The sequence below is a fragment of the Typopeltis vanoorti genome, chromosome 25 (genome assembly GCF_054136105.1).
Source record: "Typopeltis vanoorti isolate ZY-2024b chromosome 25, IOZ_Tvanoo_1.0, whole genome shotgun sequence".
NCBI lineage: Eukaryota > Metazoa > Arthropoda > Arachnida > Uropygi > Thelyphonidae > Typopeltis > Typopeltis vanoorti.
Genome location: NC_143573.1, coordinates 33207119 through 33222846, shown reverse-complemented (window position 1 = coordinate 33222846; position 15728 = coordinate 33207119). Strand labels below are relative to the sequence as shown.

At 33.6% G+C, this 15728-nt stretch overlaps 1 protein-coding gene across 1 annotated transcript in view; it reads left to right on the top strand.

Moving 5' to 3' along the window:
* The window catches only part of LOC150092641 (ropporin-1-like), a 72916-nt gene that overhangs the window by 36842 nt on the left and 20346 nt on the right, over nucleotides 1-15728 (top strand). Inside the window, exon 3 of the mRNA XM_090414419.1 lies at nucleotides 10077-10253. Coding sequence (XP_090270545.1) covers nucleotides 10077-10253 — 177 coding nt within the window. The remainder of the gene's footprint in view (nucleotides 1-10076; nucleotides 10254-15728) is intronic.

Below are 15728 nucleotides of genomic sequence, written 5' to 3'. Positions count from 1 at the left end.
TGTGCACAGATAACATTTGATTACCTGTTTTTCAAAAGGATGATATTTTGGAGAGGGTTCGGAGACAATTGACTAAGTTTGTTTCTGGTCTCTGGAAGGTGGAACATGAGGATAGATTGAGTGGATGCAAATTACAGAGCCTAGTGGAATGAAGGAAAAGAAAGACATGATGAAAACATAAGTTGGTAAGGGGTAATTACCAGATTAACCCGGCATTAGTAAGGTGGGGTGTCACAGACCCCAAAGATTTTAAATTGACTATAACTTTTTAACAACGCGTGACAGTGAGTCATGCCTCAGTATAGCTTCCCCTCACGTAACCCGCTACTCGACACCATAGATGACAAGCTGTTGCGCACAAGCAAGTTTAGTGTGCAGAGGTGTAAAGTGTGCTGGAGTCCACCAGACCCCACCTTCCAAAAGTGTGACTATATTTACTTCCGAAACGTAAGTTGTTTTCATGTATATTCTACTAAAATATTATCGTTACTGCTGTCTTCTATATTTTTACATACCAACTATAAGCAAATATGTTTTCTTAAATATTTAGAGGGTATTTTGAAAATAATATATTTTTTTTACCAGATGAGTTACGAGCAGGAAGAACAGAGGTTACATTAACTTATAGATGACGCTTTGACAGACGAAGAGCCACTTAGCAGAGGTGATGATAGTGAAATTGATTTAGAATTAGTCAGTAACCATGAGTCTGATACAGAACAAGACCGTGAGGAAGAATCCACAGAGAATCCACTAATATTGATTAAAGAGATATGGATTTCTATAATACACTACATTATTTGGGTGGGTCTGTGAGACCCCACCTTACCACTTTTGTTACATTTTCCCGCCTCACCAGCGCTGGGTTAATGTGGATGAGATTTTTCATACAATATCTGCAGATGGGGAGAACTAGAGACCATCCCTGGAAGCTATATACAAGGTGGATATGAGCAAGGGAGGTGAGGAGTAGATTTTTTGCATGGAGAGTGGTGGGTGATTGGAATGTTGTATTGCCTGAGAGTGTGATGAGTGCAGGGATAGTGAATTCATTTAAGTCAAGGTATGATAAGTTTTGCATGTGAAAGTGGGTCTTCCCACGATGAGTCTCTTGACTCCATGGAAGTCTGTCTGTAAACAATAATAAATATGTTGTCAGTTGAATGAACCTCCCACAGTTGTAATAATAATAATTCAACAGGTTTTGTAAGTCGTCAGACTTACATCATGAGATGTACCAAAACTTGTTTAAAAATACTAGAAAAAATTAATTACACATAGCAGATATTATCAGTACTTCACAATTAGTATGTGCAAACAAGTGACCAGTTAATACAGCAGTTTTTTTCTGGTCACTTGTTGTTATGTACTAATTGTAAAATTCTGATAACATCTGCTCTGTGTTAATTTTTTCTATATATATATATATATTTGGTACCCCTGATTTGATTCCGACAACTTATGAAATTTGTTGGGTTATATTGTTTATTTTATTAACAAGGGATCTGGTAAACACTAGCTAAACACAAAAGCAGCAATTTATCTTTTGCAGATGGTAAGAGATGGAAATTTTGTTGATAGGAAAATATGTGGGATTAAGTTGAAACTTCTTCAAAATTCTACCAGTAGGCTCAGAAATGTATAGGATCTTAACCATTTAATTCCATTAAAACTTTGATAGTGAGATGTTCTCATTGTAAACCCTGAGGGAGAAGAGCAAACATTATGTATTCTATTAATTAATGCCTTGACAACATCAGTTTTTGGAATGTGGGATGAGCAGACTTTTGATGTATATATCTGTCAGTAAAGGTAGGTTTCTGATAAATGCTGGTTGGCAAAGCACTAGAGGCTATGTGAATAAGAAATATGTCCAAGAATAGTATCAGTACTTCCTTTTTTCCATGATCAATTGAATATGTTTGTGAAGGCTATTGATCCAATATAGGAAAGTGGTAAGTTTGTTTTCAGTATGAAGCCAAACAGCAAAAACATCATCCATGTAGCAAAACTAGAAAGAGAGTTGGGGATGAATCGATGAAAACAAGGTATCTTGAGATGGTTCGCCATGGGTTGAGATAGAGAACCATCCATTGCTGTGCCTTCAGTTTATAGATCTTGTTTTTCCAGCTAAAATATCCTGATTGTATAACAAATTGAAAAATCTTCACATCAGGAGGGAAACCAACATATAGAAAACTACTAGTGTCAGACAACAGAACATTGGTAAATAGGGAAAGTGTCAAAACTGACTGAAGTCTGACTCTTGTATTTCAATATCCTTGATGTTTTCAAGAAAGTATGTGGAATTCTTGATGAATGATTTAGATTGTCCAGTATGGACAGTTAATAGATGTGAAAGAAACTTTGCAGTTCAATATGTGAGAGAGTCCATATGTTTCATCATGGGTCTTACAGGACAACCTTGTTTGTGGATTTTTAGAAGACCATATAAATGAATCCTTCCAAAATGAATACATAACTTCCAAGTATTTTCATCCCAGCTAATAACTTCATGAAGCAGGTTATTTAACTGTCTCATCTGTGTTTAAGACTGTCTAATTCAGTGGTTCCCAAACCGTGTGAATTATTTGTGTAAAACTGGGTTTTTGGCAGTTGCTGTGATAAAAAAACAAGTATTATGCAAAAATCAATGTGGAACAGGAAATGAGGGTGGCTGTGTCCAGTTTGATTTCAAGATTTGAGAAGATGTGCAGTGAACAACAGGCTCACCTGACCTACTGATTCAATTGTTCAAAATATGTACTTCTTGAATACTTTTTATATAAATTGTTTGTGAATATGAAATATGTGTTTCATTTATTTTTTTAACTTAACCAATCTTACTGCACCAACTTTGCACTGCAACTGTTAGGTAGGTTTATGTTCTGACTTTGGTTGCCTTGGAAAAATCCTGATACACTAAGGGTACCATGATCCGAAAAAGTTTGGGAACCACTGGTCTAATCTGTTTAGACTGTTGTATTTACCTTGTATTCTGCTCCTCTTTGAATTGCTTGTTGTTTTAGCACGCTGATGTTGTACTGTTAATTTTAGTATGAAATATCTGCTTTGCATTAAAGTTTATTACTGCAGTCATCGTGTCTTTTTCATTACTCAATCATTATTAATCACTGACATTATTAATTTTTGCACCAGAGAAACAAGATTTTGTCATGCTTTCATTAAGTAATCCTCTGATCATAATCTCCATAAAAAATTTTCTCCTTGCCCTGTTTCATTTATTCATAGGATCTTGCTTCTTGCCTCGGGCCTCTTACTTTGTCCTCTTCTCAACTCAGTTAATCTCTTGATGTTTCTGTAATCTTTTCATTTTGCATTTTATCCTCTGAAGGACTACACATCAGTCCAATATTTCCTTTTTTGAATCCCTCTTTGTTTTCCTGACCATCCACCACTGTGCATTCAACATTAATTCTGATATTAAGAATTTCCTGTCTATCTACTGTCACATGCTCCATTCTCTCCAAATTATTGGCAGTCACTTTCAACACAATTACTATACACTTCCTTACCAGTTTTGCTTTCCGGTCAAATCATGAATACACCTCACATATACTGCACTGAACAAAATCACACATTCAGTTCACCCAACAAGGACATCTTAGCTGCCATTGTTCTACCACACATTGAGGCTATACCAACAATATATTCTTTAAACAAACATACAAGCTTTACTTAAACTTAAGTAACTCAGTCTATCATACACCCATATAGAACAAAAAAAACAACAAAAAAACTACACTAAATTAACCCAATATCAACTAAATTTTGAAAAAATAACTTATCAACAGCATTCATGACACACTACATACATCATGTGCTACCTTATGGTGTTTTCTTATATATGGTGTATGTATAGTCTGGTTGGGGGTGGTAGAGGGATTGTTATTCTTTTTACTGAGTTTGGTAAAAGTTTTTCTGTTGTATCCATTTTGTTCAAATGATTTAAGAAGAGCTTTTATACTTGAAGAGAAATTATATCCCTGTTTTAATACTTTACCCAAGCAAAAGAAAACAGTTTGTATGTTAAGCATCTTCATGACCAGTCTACTTGTATATAGTAGCTATTGTTGCATCACTTGCCTCAGTGTTACCTCAATGCAGAAGCCATATTTTCTGTGTTGAGATGACACAATGTTTTTCTGCTAGATTACAAAGTGTATTATACTTAACAAGATATTAATTATATGAAGAGCCAAAAGGCTTCGATTCGGCGACATAAACTTATTTAAGTTAAGGGATCTTAAATAAGTTTATGTCGCCGAATCGACACCTTTTGGCTCTTCATATAATTAATAATTTATTAGGACACCTTCTTGGCAATTTTCATAGTAGGTATATGTAAGTTCTGTTTGCTACAAACTTGGTATTTCTAGGTCTACCTACTCACTGATGAGACCTCAATAAAGGTTGAAACTGGTCTGGGTAGTGACCTTCTCTCACTCATAATGTAGAACAGTAATACAGCTCCTAGGAGCTGGGTTTCGCATTATGGGGAAATATCAAGAATAGTGATCGGAGCTTGCTCCACCCTTACCATGAGTTGCTTCTGTGTTGCACTCCCTAAAGGGTCAGTTGTAACACTATCCAGGTATTTGCTTACGCTTGGACTCGCCAAACTTTATATATATTTACTATGTTCGGCATGAAACTCTTTGAGTTTCTTATTCGGCTATGAAACAATATGGGATGTAATATCCTTTAATAAGATATTATATTCTTGTTTTGTTGTTTAAAATGTAGTGGTGGTACTGAGACCAAAAGTTGCTCTACTCTGGTGGCTAAAGTTTTGAAATTTCACTTTCTAGAGAAGAAGATGTTGATGTGAAGCAGTGTGTATGCTTACAGCAGATTAAACACAAGAAGGGGGAACTATTGCCTTTGCCTAATAACAAAAGTATTCCATGGTGGCTAGAGCTCCTTTTCCTTTTTGGGGTGGATTTGAGGAACTATAAAATGTTAAAAAGAGCCTGTGGGGGCATGAAGCTAAATGGCAAAGACATACCTCCGCCATGCTTTGGGCTGCAGGAAAGGTGTGACAAATTTAATGCCAAGTTTTAAAAGATTCCATCTATAAGTTAGCAATAGGAGATGAAAATGGGGAACTCACTGATAAAACCCCAGTTTATTTGAAGAGCTGGTTGTTTCAACTAAAATTCTCACTTTATGACAGTGATTTAAGAGTTCACAAATGTTGATGGGGATGGGAGTAGTTGTAACGTAGAACTAGTGTATCATATACTGGAACATTTGTAAAAATTGATAATACAGTGAAGCTGGGTACATAACAACTGGGCAACGGTCAACTGCCAAATGGGCGACGGAATAAAAGATCAAATATGCAATTCTATTCTGTTGATCTATTACCAGGTAAATTTAAATAATATTTTTTTGAGAAATGAATTAAAAGAACGGTATAAACATAAAATTTGAAAAATCTCACTTATAATTAAGTTTATTTTTATTGTGTAGAATTACGAATTATATAGAAGTTATATTGAAATTTCCCATAAAAAAAATTAGTCAGCTAGTTAATAAATATTTATATTATATATTTTCGTTTATATCATATATCAAAATTTGTAGGATCATTTAAGAAAGAGATGGTTAAAAAGAGTGGTCCGAAAATTATTTAAAAATGAAAAGGTATAATTGCACAGTATTAAAATAAAGAAAAGAATTTTTTTTTTTAAAATTCATTTATTAATATTATTTTGTAATTAATAAACATATTTACAAATTTTATATATATACATAAAAAATTATATGAAATTCAAAACAATTTTTTTGAATTTATTAATTCATATTATAGTTATATGCAATACCACGTAAATATTCTATTATATTTTCCCTGTCGTAATTAATAACTTTTTTCAAAATTCTTTGCTCAGCTTCATCGTAATGTCTACATTTGTGCTCATGTTGAAAACCTGCTACTGCTCTTTCATAATCAACATCATATGTTTTTTGAATTTTTTGCAGTCCATTTATAAAAATCCATAAATTTGGATGACTTGCGCTGCTGTGAAAGCTCAATTGCAGTTTTCGATGACAGGCTTCCGCAAAATTATTTGTCCTATCGGTTCCATTTATTGTTCTTTGGTACACAGACCAAACGTTTGAGGGAAAAATCGGTGGAGCCCTGGTTCTGTTATTCCTTAGACGACCTATGTATATGTTCGTAAACCATTCTAAAATTGGTTCAAATTCATTGGATAAATGATTCTCAAGTTCAGAAATAGCGTAAATAATATCTTGTTTTGGAACGAAAGCAAGCGAAGTGATCATTTTTGAATTTAAAGCAAATTGCGCATCATAATTATATCGGTTAAAAGACTGCATGAAGCTAAATGCTTACGAAGATTTTGTACGAGATGAAAAAAGCAACCATTTATGTTAGCTTGTGTAAATACTATATGTAACGCTTGATGAATGGCAATTTCAAAATCAACATTTATATTTTTGGGATCTAGTAATTGCCACATTTCATGTATCATATAAAATAATTTTGTGTATGTTTCAAGAGTCTTATTAGGTAATAAACAATATAAAACAGGGAAAACAGGACCTCCATCCTTTCTAGCCAAAATAACAAAAATTTGTGCAAAAAGAGGGGGAGAAAGTAAAAATGTGCCATCCATAAATAATTCATTCATGCTTTGGCTCCACACTGCATGGCTTTAACAAAAAAAATTAATATTCTCATGGGGTCGACCTGTTCTGATCCAGAATCAGTCAATAAAAAACGATCAAATTGTGATGGACTGAATTCATAATTTAAGTATTCTTCAGGAATAATTATTGTTTCCCTAGAATCAAGATTAATTGGGGCTTTTAAATTTTTTTAATCTTCTTCTTTGAATATTTCTGCACAGACTGCTATGATTTGTAAGCATTCCTTCTACCGCAGAAGAAACATTTTGTAGAACTTGAGTTCTGATTTGTGATGGGTTGCTCATTGTCGTATCCGCCAATTTTTTTGGCTGTTGTACTAACTTCTTGCATTATTATCCTGGCCACATTTCCAGAACTGTTACATGTGTGTTCCTGCTTTTCAGAAATTAGTGATCCATCACTGACACTTGTCCAGATTCTACCTTTGCATCCTTTGTTTTTATTTTCACATCACCAAAATTGAACGTTTCTTATCAGTCTTGTCTTTAACATAAAAATACCCATTCCAAGCATATTTTTCCTTGTCTCTTTGACTTAATATTCTTGAATTATCCATTTCTGAAGAATAGAAACAAGAAATATAAATATAAAAATAAAATAAAAAAAAAGTTTTCACTATTGATATAATTAAAAATTTTTTCAGTACTATTTGAAAAATAGTACTGAAAAAATTCTTAATTATATCAATAGTGAAATATTTCTATACTTCTATATAATTGTACTTAGCAATTTGTTTCATTTGAGAGATAATGAAGAGTTTGAAATTTATTTAAATTAATTTAGATGTCACGTATACAATTTAGTATACGATTAAGATTATAAATTTTGAATATATACCTTTTATTTACTGAAACTTGTTCTTTGCACGTGGTAATTATAACGTTGACACAAATATCGGAACCGATGTAATAAACAAACAACTAGTCTTACTGTTTAATAGAAGTCAAAATATCTTGTGAATGCGTATTAAACTAAATAACCGCACACAAAATGCCCAAATGATAAATTGCCAAACAAGACACCTTATGCAGTGAAGCTCAGAAATAAAAATTATAAGCAAGATTTTTCAATTTTTTGGTTTATACCATTCTTTTAACTCATTTTTATCTGGTAATAGATCAACAGAATAGAATTGCATATTTCATCTTTTATTCCATCGCCCATTTGGCCATCACCCAGTTGACCGCATGAAGCTCGCTAAGTACTCATTCTCTAAATATTGAAGGTTCTGTATAGTTGTTTTAAAGTGTATTTAGTTTTTTTTTATTACTACAGAAATCCATTTTGTAGTATTTTATTACTACCTGCATACAGAAATCCTTCAATTGTCAGCTGTTTACTTTTGAGCATCAGATATCTGCCTTTTATCTTTAATAACTTATTTATTATTATAATTTCCTCCAAACCACCATGAAGTTCAAAGACTCATCACAGGAAAAACCCACTCTATCCATGCAGTATCATGCCTCTCCTTTAACACATTGATGAACAAATCACTCACAGCATTCTCTGGCAACTCATCACACTTACTCACCACTCTCTAAAGCAAAAAATCTAGTATTTATACTCCTGCTTACCACACTATTACTCATTTTCCAGGGATGACCCCTTTTTCTTAGCCAAATATTTACACCCTAGAATCAGATTTACACTGGAAAAGGAAATTAGCAGTAGTCTACTTTCCTAGACAATTTGGTAACTTATTCTAATGATAACATCTCCTCAGTATACAGGAAACCCACTCAATTAGGCAAATACATTCACAAACTTTTCCATCATTACCCTTTCAACAACATGGCATCATAAAAACTAACCAATACAGCCTTTGTTCAATTGGCCTCTCTTGCATCAGAACTGAATCATATACTTTCCTATCTAATGACTACAATTCCCACAGAATCAAAAAAATAATCAATTCTTCCCCAATCCACAACCTTGTCTTCAGAAGGATTTTATTAATGCCATCACCTACGTCCAAGGCATGTTGAAAAAAAAAAAATAGTCAGAATTCTAAACAAATGCAGCTTCTGTACAGCTTTCAACCCAGTTTGAAATTAACTATCATTATCTGTTCCAAAGGATTGATTCCCTTTTCTCTCATTTACTGGTGTATGTAGAGTTCGTAGTTCCTGCAAGTTGGCCAGCCTGCTATGGGCAGACAGGAAGATCAGCGACTATCCATGTAGAAGAACACAAAAAATACATATGCAATCATGACTATGGTCATTCGGAATCAGGCCATGGATACCACTAATAGAATCAGCTGGGAAAAAAACCATGGTGGTTTTTTTCCCAGCTGATTCTATTAGTGGGAAAATTTTCATTTTCTTTCTAAACCATGGTTTAGAAAGAAAAACTGTTTTTAGAATGTGCAGCTGCCCTCAGAAACTAGCCTAATCTGAATAAATATGGATACATAAAACTTCCCAAAATACGGGCAACACTAATCCTTCAAGGTCCCAATTTGCATATAAGGCCTCCATCAGGTGTCCACAGAGAGCACTGCCTAGCTATGATTCTAGTCTTTTGCCCATATGTTTCACTTAATTTTGTGTTGTTGTGCATGTATCTCTGTGTGTGTTTAACAAATTTTGTATAGTGAATATTATTTGATTATGACCATTTTTAGTGCTAATTACAAATAAAGCAATGTTTATGACAAATCTGTTTACTAAAAATTGGAAATAAGTAGCAAAAACATGTTATTTGTTCTGTCATTTCATATTCAAATATTAATTTATGTTCCTGTATTTGTTAAAAACACACACACACACACACACACACACACACACACACACACACACACACACACACACACACACACACACACACACACAGAGAGAGAGAGATTTGCTAGTAGATTATTGTTAGCAAAAGCAGAGATTGTGCATTATTTGCTTCACAATTTCCTTGCTGGGAGAAAATATTTTTAAACTTGCCCAGTGGTAAGGTTAATAGTCAAAGTTGTGCTTAAGCATGGTTCTTTCTGTTTATCAGTGTAGTTGAATGAAATGTAAAATTCATTATTTTCACTTTCATTTTGAATTGCACACTGTCCCAGCAGCTTAAAAATCAGCAAATTAGTTCTTGGTGTTAGACTAGATTTCCTTTGGAATCTTTCTTCTAAGGTAACTTCTGATCTGACCATAAAATTTGATATTAGATATGATAAGACAGTTAACATCATTACCCCATCATTACCAATTTCTGGGACTTGACCATGGATCTAGTAACAGACACAGATACTTGACATTTACTTGTGTGCGTGTGTGTATTTGTTCTCCAATATTAGGGAAATTTTTGTTATATTATACTTAATATTTTGAATATGAATTATATTTTTAATACTAATTGATCTTTCATTTCCTGAAATGAAGCTCAAAAATGAAGAAAGAGTTGTAGTAGGAAATTTGGAGATGAAGTGGAAAGATTTTTATTTGGATCCTAAATTATTTTTTAAATTATTGAAGAAAGGCGGCTTCTCTGAAGATATTGCAGCACAAATAGAATGGCCAAGATTTATGGCTCTCATGATATGTATGCAGTGCCAAGGTGTAAGTATTTAATTGCGTTAGTTTATTTTATTAGTTTTAATTTTATTAGTATGTTTGTTTATTTAGTTTAAGTGGACATGAAAATTTCAGTAACATTGGTCAGTAAGGATTTTCAAAATGAATTCTCTGTGTATTTAGGATGCAGAATTAAAAATGGAATTTTGCACCAATCACAGTTTCTTTCGTTCGAGGCATGCTAAAACTCAAGCTTGGCTAAGTGTTGTAATTAGAGAGAGAGAAAATATTTTGCAAAAGGAAGAGAAAAGGCCAAAATTCAAGTATTCATCTTTGCTAACTATATTTACAAGTAAAGAAATAAACCTGCTAAAAATGTGTGTGTGCACACACATTTTAAAATGTGCCCATGCACATTTTAAAAAGTGCTTTTTTTTTTTAAGTACTTTGTTTCATTATTTGGACCTAATCAGTTTCATTGTTTAAGATGACATCCAGGCATATCATATCGTTGTTTAGATAAATGATCTTGTTAGACATTTTTAACTCTAAATCCTTCTGTTCAGTTGGATGAGCTTTGTAACAGTTTCATATTCATAAATGTTTTTGTCCGATGTTGACTTCCTATCTGCACTGGATTCAAAGGTTCATCTGCTACTATTACTACAGTATCATAGATATAATGTTTAATGTATAAATATAATGTATAAAGTATCATAGAATACATGCTTTATGGAAGATTTATATTGGTACTCTGACAAATTTTTTTTTTTCATAGAAAGTCCAGATACATCCAGATTAAACAGAATTTGTCGAGTTAAATTAACTATAAGATGTATAATCGTATGAGCTGATTTTCACACCTGAAACAGGTGTGAAAATCAGCTCATCATGATTATACATACTTGCAATACCCAAAGTATTGCAAGTATGTAGTCTTTACTGTTTTGATGTGTCACCGCTTAACACTTGTAAATAAACTACACACACACACAACAATGTAATCAGTTCTTATTTTAACTTTTAAATATAACAAAAGAATGCTTTAAAGAATGAGCAACAATTCAAAGACTGCTGAATGTATGTTTGCTCTGCCAAGCTGGGTTTGTATTATCTGACTGGTCTGAATATGCTTGAATATCCCTTAATGTTCAGACATATTCAGACCATGCTACATTTTCAGTTTTACGAGAGTTGTTTGAAAAGTTTCGTAAATTTCCAATAGACAGTGACACAATTCATTCATTCATACCAGTGTCAGCACGTATCATCTTTTTCATGATCCCTGGCAAAATTTTAGCCACGTGTGACACATAGTTCTCGTTTGGCAAACATTTAAAATGACAGTGTTCACATTTTTCATAAAACTGGAGAAAAATGAGTTTCATGCAGTGATAAAACACTTTTATTTGGAGAAGTGGAGCGCAGATCAAAGCTGAATTTTGATGCAGTTCATGGGAACTCTGCACCAGCATTAAAGACTATTTATTTTTGGATAAATGAGTTTCAACATGGTCGTAAGTCCATTGAAGATGAAGCTCGCTCCGGAAGCCCAACTGAGGTCACTACGAAGGAAATGATTGACAAAATCCATGGTATCATTATGGAAGATCGCCAAGTGAAAGTGCGTGAGATTGTAGGCATCTCAACTGAACAGGTGTATAATATCGTGTGTATGATGGGTGTCACGATTGTTGACTGTCATTCAAAAACACATGCGAAAAGACATTTCAACTCAGTGTTTGGTGGTGATTAATTGAAATTCGCAGGATTTTTTGCATCGATTCGTGACTGTAGATGAAACTTGGATCCACCACTACACACCTGAGTCAAAACAGTGGACAATGCCTGGTGAAAGAGCACCGAACAAAGCGAAGACCGTTTTGTCAGCTGGGAAGGTGATGGCCACTGTTTATTGGGATTCTCAAAGAATTATCATGATAGACTATTTTGAAAAGGGTAAGACAGTAACAGGAGTCTATTATGCGTCATTGTTGGACCGTTTAAAAGAAGAACTGAATAAAAAACGGCCAAGATTGGCTCTCAAAAAAAAGTGCTCTTTCATCAAGACAATGCACCGTCCCACACATTGGTTGTCGCAATGGCAAAATTGCATGAATTGAGATTCGAATTGGTTCCACATCCACCTTATTCTCCGGACTTGGCCCTGTGTGACTTCTTGTTCCCAAACTTAAAAATTTGGCTTGGTGGGAAAACATTTTCTTTGAACAAGGATGTCATCAAGGCTGTCAATGACTATTTTGCAAAATTTGACAAATCCTACTTTTTAGATGGGATAAAAAAATTGGAAACTTGCCAGACCAAATGTGTAGACCTCGATGGAGACTGTGTTGAGAAATAAAGGTGATTTTTTCCAAAAAAATGTGTTTAACTTTTCTTTTTTTTACCAAACTTTTCAAACAACCCTCGTATTGAGGACAGTAGATTAAACAAATTATATTTGTAGGATTTTACTCATAGATTTATTATGGTAAGAGGCACAACCTCTGTACATGTTTTGCTGCAAATAACTCGCAGCTTTGTCAGGAAGATAAACATTTTACAGGACATACAGCATTTTAGAGAGGATTTCTAACCAAATCTTCAGTTGAGGTTAGAAGTGTTAAAATTTTTTTTCATGTTTTCTAATATGTTTATCATCCTGTTAGTTATTTGACAAAATCATTCATAGAGGTTTTAGTTTCTTTTTATAATAAATCTACAAATAAAATCCTGCAAATATAGTTTAAACAGTTTTAGTATTATCAATTCATGATAAAATATACCAAAAAAAACCTACAAAAAGCATATGTATCTATTAAAAAAATAATAATAAACATAAATAATAATCTTCTGAGATGGAATTTTTTGGATTTGGTACCTCAAAGTGCATTAGAATCTCCTAAATTACTTTTTTACAAAATGAATAAGTAAAATAAACAAAAAAATTAATTTATTGACCAGTGTAATTTAATGTCTACTAACAAACTCATACATAAAGGAATGTGTTTGTATGTATTTTTTTTTTATGTTAGATCCCATCAACGAAAGGTTATTAGTAAACGTGTAGTACATTTGGTACCATGAGTGGGCTGAAGATTTTTTTTTTTTCATTTTTATCAATTTTATATTTTTTACTTTATTTTTATGTAGTCTGGAAATCCTGCTCTAGAGAGCAAACATAGAACTTTTTCAAGCCACTTTAGGCTTCCAATGGGTGGTGGTATCACACTGGATGATGAAATTCATTTCCCACCTAAAGACAATTGCAAACATCCATGCTCTTGGTAGGATTTGAACCCATGACCTGTTTGTTGGAGAGTGGCTACACTAACCTTTCAGGCAACCAGGCCGGTATGTTCAATATGTATAAAAATATACTAGTACCATTTTGCACGATTATCTTATTTGATTGATGCAGGACCAAAAATTATACTTGATCCCAAAATTTTTATCCCCACCTTCCGTGGGTTAGTATTCATTGCTGATTGTTTTTTTATGTAGTGAGAACTTTTTTGATATAGAGATATTTTATTTCCTTTTTTATGTTTGTTGATTTTCTTTTTTTCTGCTGAACACAAGTTAGCATAATAGAGATGTGGAGGAAGTTGCCTAGCAGTAGTTTGCAATATTTTTTATTTTCAAAATGTTATTCCAAAAAAAAAAAAAATATTTGTAAAAATAAAATTCTAAAATAAAAGAGCTTTGAATGTATGTTTAAAAGTTTCTAAGCATCCTCCAAGAATAAAACAAGAAAAAAAAAAGTTCTCACCAAAGTTTAACCACCATAAGGCTAACTTCATATTTTAAATAAAATTTAAATTCAGCAGAAAGCATCTGGTAAAATTTGCAAGTATTCTTGCTGCAAAGGGATATCTTCTTTATCAGAGGCAATGCCATCTTAGACCTATTAGGTGGTAATGATGACTAGGTTATAGCCTCCATTGCTTGGTATTCAAGTACTTCAAGAAGCAAGGTAGCTGCAAATTACTATGTTGTTATTGAAGGCCTTGAGTGGCTGATGTCTCTTTGGTCTAGAGCAGGGATTCTGGCTTCTTTTCCTCCTCTTATTTAATTTTTTTTTTTTTCATGCAATATCATTTGAGGGTGTAGCAAGTAAAGTAGTTTTGTTGGCCAGCTATTAGGTAATACATTAATGTGAATCTCACCCACAAAAGGTTATAAATCTATAGTGCATTAGTATGAATACCACGAATGTTAACATGCTAAGGATTAGATAATCCTGAAACTCTACTCTATAGACCAAATGATCTATGAATGATCTATAAATGATTGTGAATGTACAGGATCCTGAAACTCTACTCTCTCTAGACCAAATGATCTATGAATGATTGTGAAAGTACAGGATAGATCTCTACTAGAGATCTATCTAAACTGCATTCCTTTCCCCTACAGCTCTGTTAACATGCCAGGTAATCACGTTTGCTAACCACCATCCCAACTTATCACTGGCAGCACACTGATCATTTTTTCCACTATATTGTTACTTTCACTTGTCTCAGTATTCTAATATTGATCCTCACCTTTTCCTTTCCATTCAAATCATCCATTCTTAAAATGACCACTACAAATTGCTTGTATATTCCTCATAATCCCAAACCTCATTCATCGTTGTCACCAGTGGTGGCTTGTCCATAAGGGCTGCATTGAATGCAGCTCCAGTGTTGAGTATACTAGCGAGTAGTACTGGCTGGTATACTCAATGCTGGAGCTGCATTCAGTGCAGCCTTTATGAATGAGCCACCACCTCTTGTCACTCTCTATCTCCCCCTCCTGAAACAGACCATGTACATCCTTTCATTTTCTAGTAGTGGCACCCTTGCATCATTCATTTTCTTTCTCTCATTTATATTTACTTAATTATTTTGTACTTTTCCATTCAATTTCCTTAGCTCTGCTTTTAACTCTTGCATCCTGAACTGCATTCACTTGCTTTACCACTTTCACACATGCTGGCACTTATGCCCTCTTCTTTACCATGATATCCATGAGGCAACTGTTACATCATTATTCAGGAATCCCTCACTTTTACACTGTTTCAAATAACAGTTTTGGAATCATGGTTTAATAAATTGATAACACAATTTATTTACCATGGGTTAACAATTCATTTAACATTCATTTATTCACACTGATCCAGGTTCTGGACAAAACTTCATGGACTGTCCATGGTCTTAAGGCTAGGCATCTCTGTACTGCATTTAGTGATACAAGAAAGCTATGCCTAGCCTCAGTGCCATGGACAGTCCAAGAAGTTTTGTCCAGAACCGGGACCAGTGTGAACATGTTATGAATTGTTAACCCATGTTTAAATGCATTGTTATCAATTTATTAAACCATGTTCATTCCAAAACTGTTATTTGAAACCATGTAAAAGTGAGAGATTTCTGTATAATGATTTAATGGTTGCTTTCATGGGTATCATCATGGTAAAGAAGAGATCATAGGTACCAGTATGTGAGAAACTGAAAGTGGTAAAGCAAGTGAATGCAGTTCACA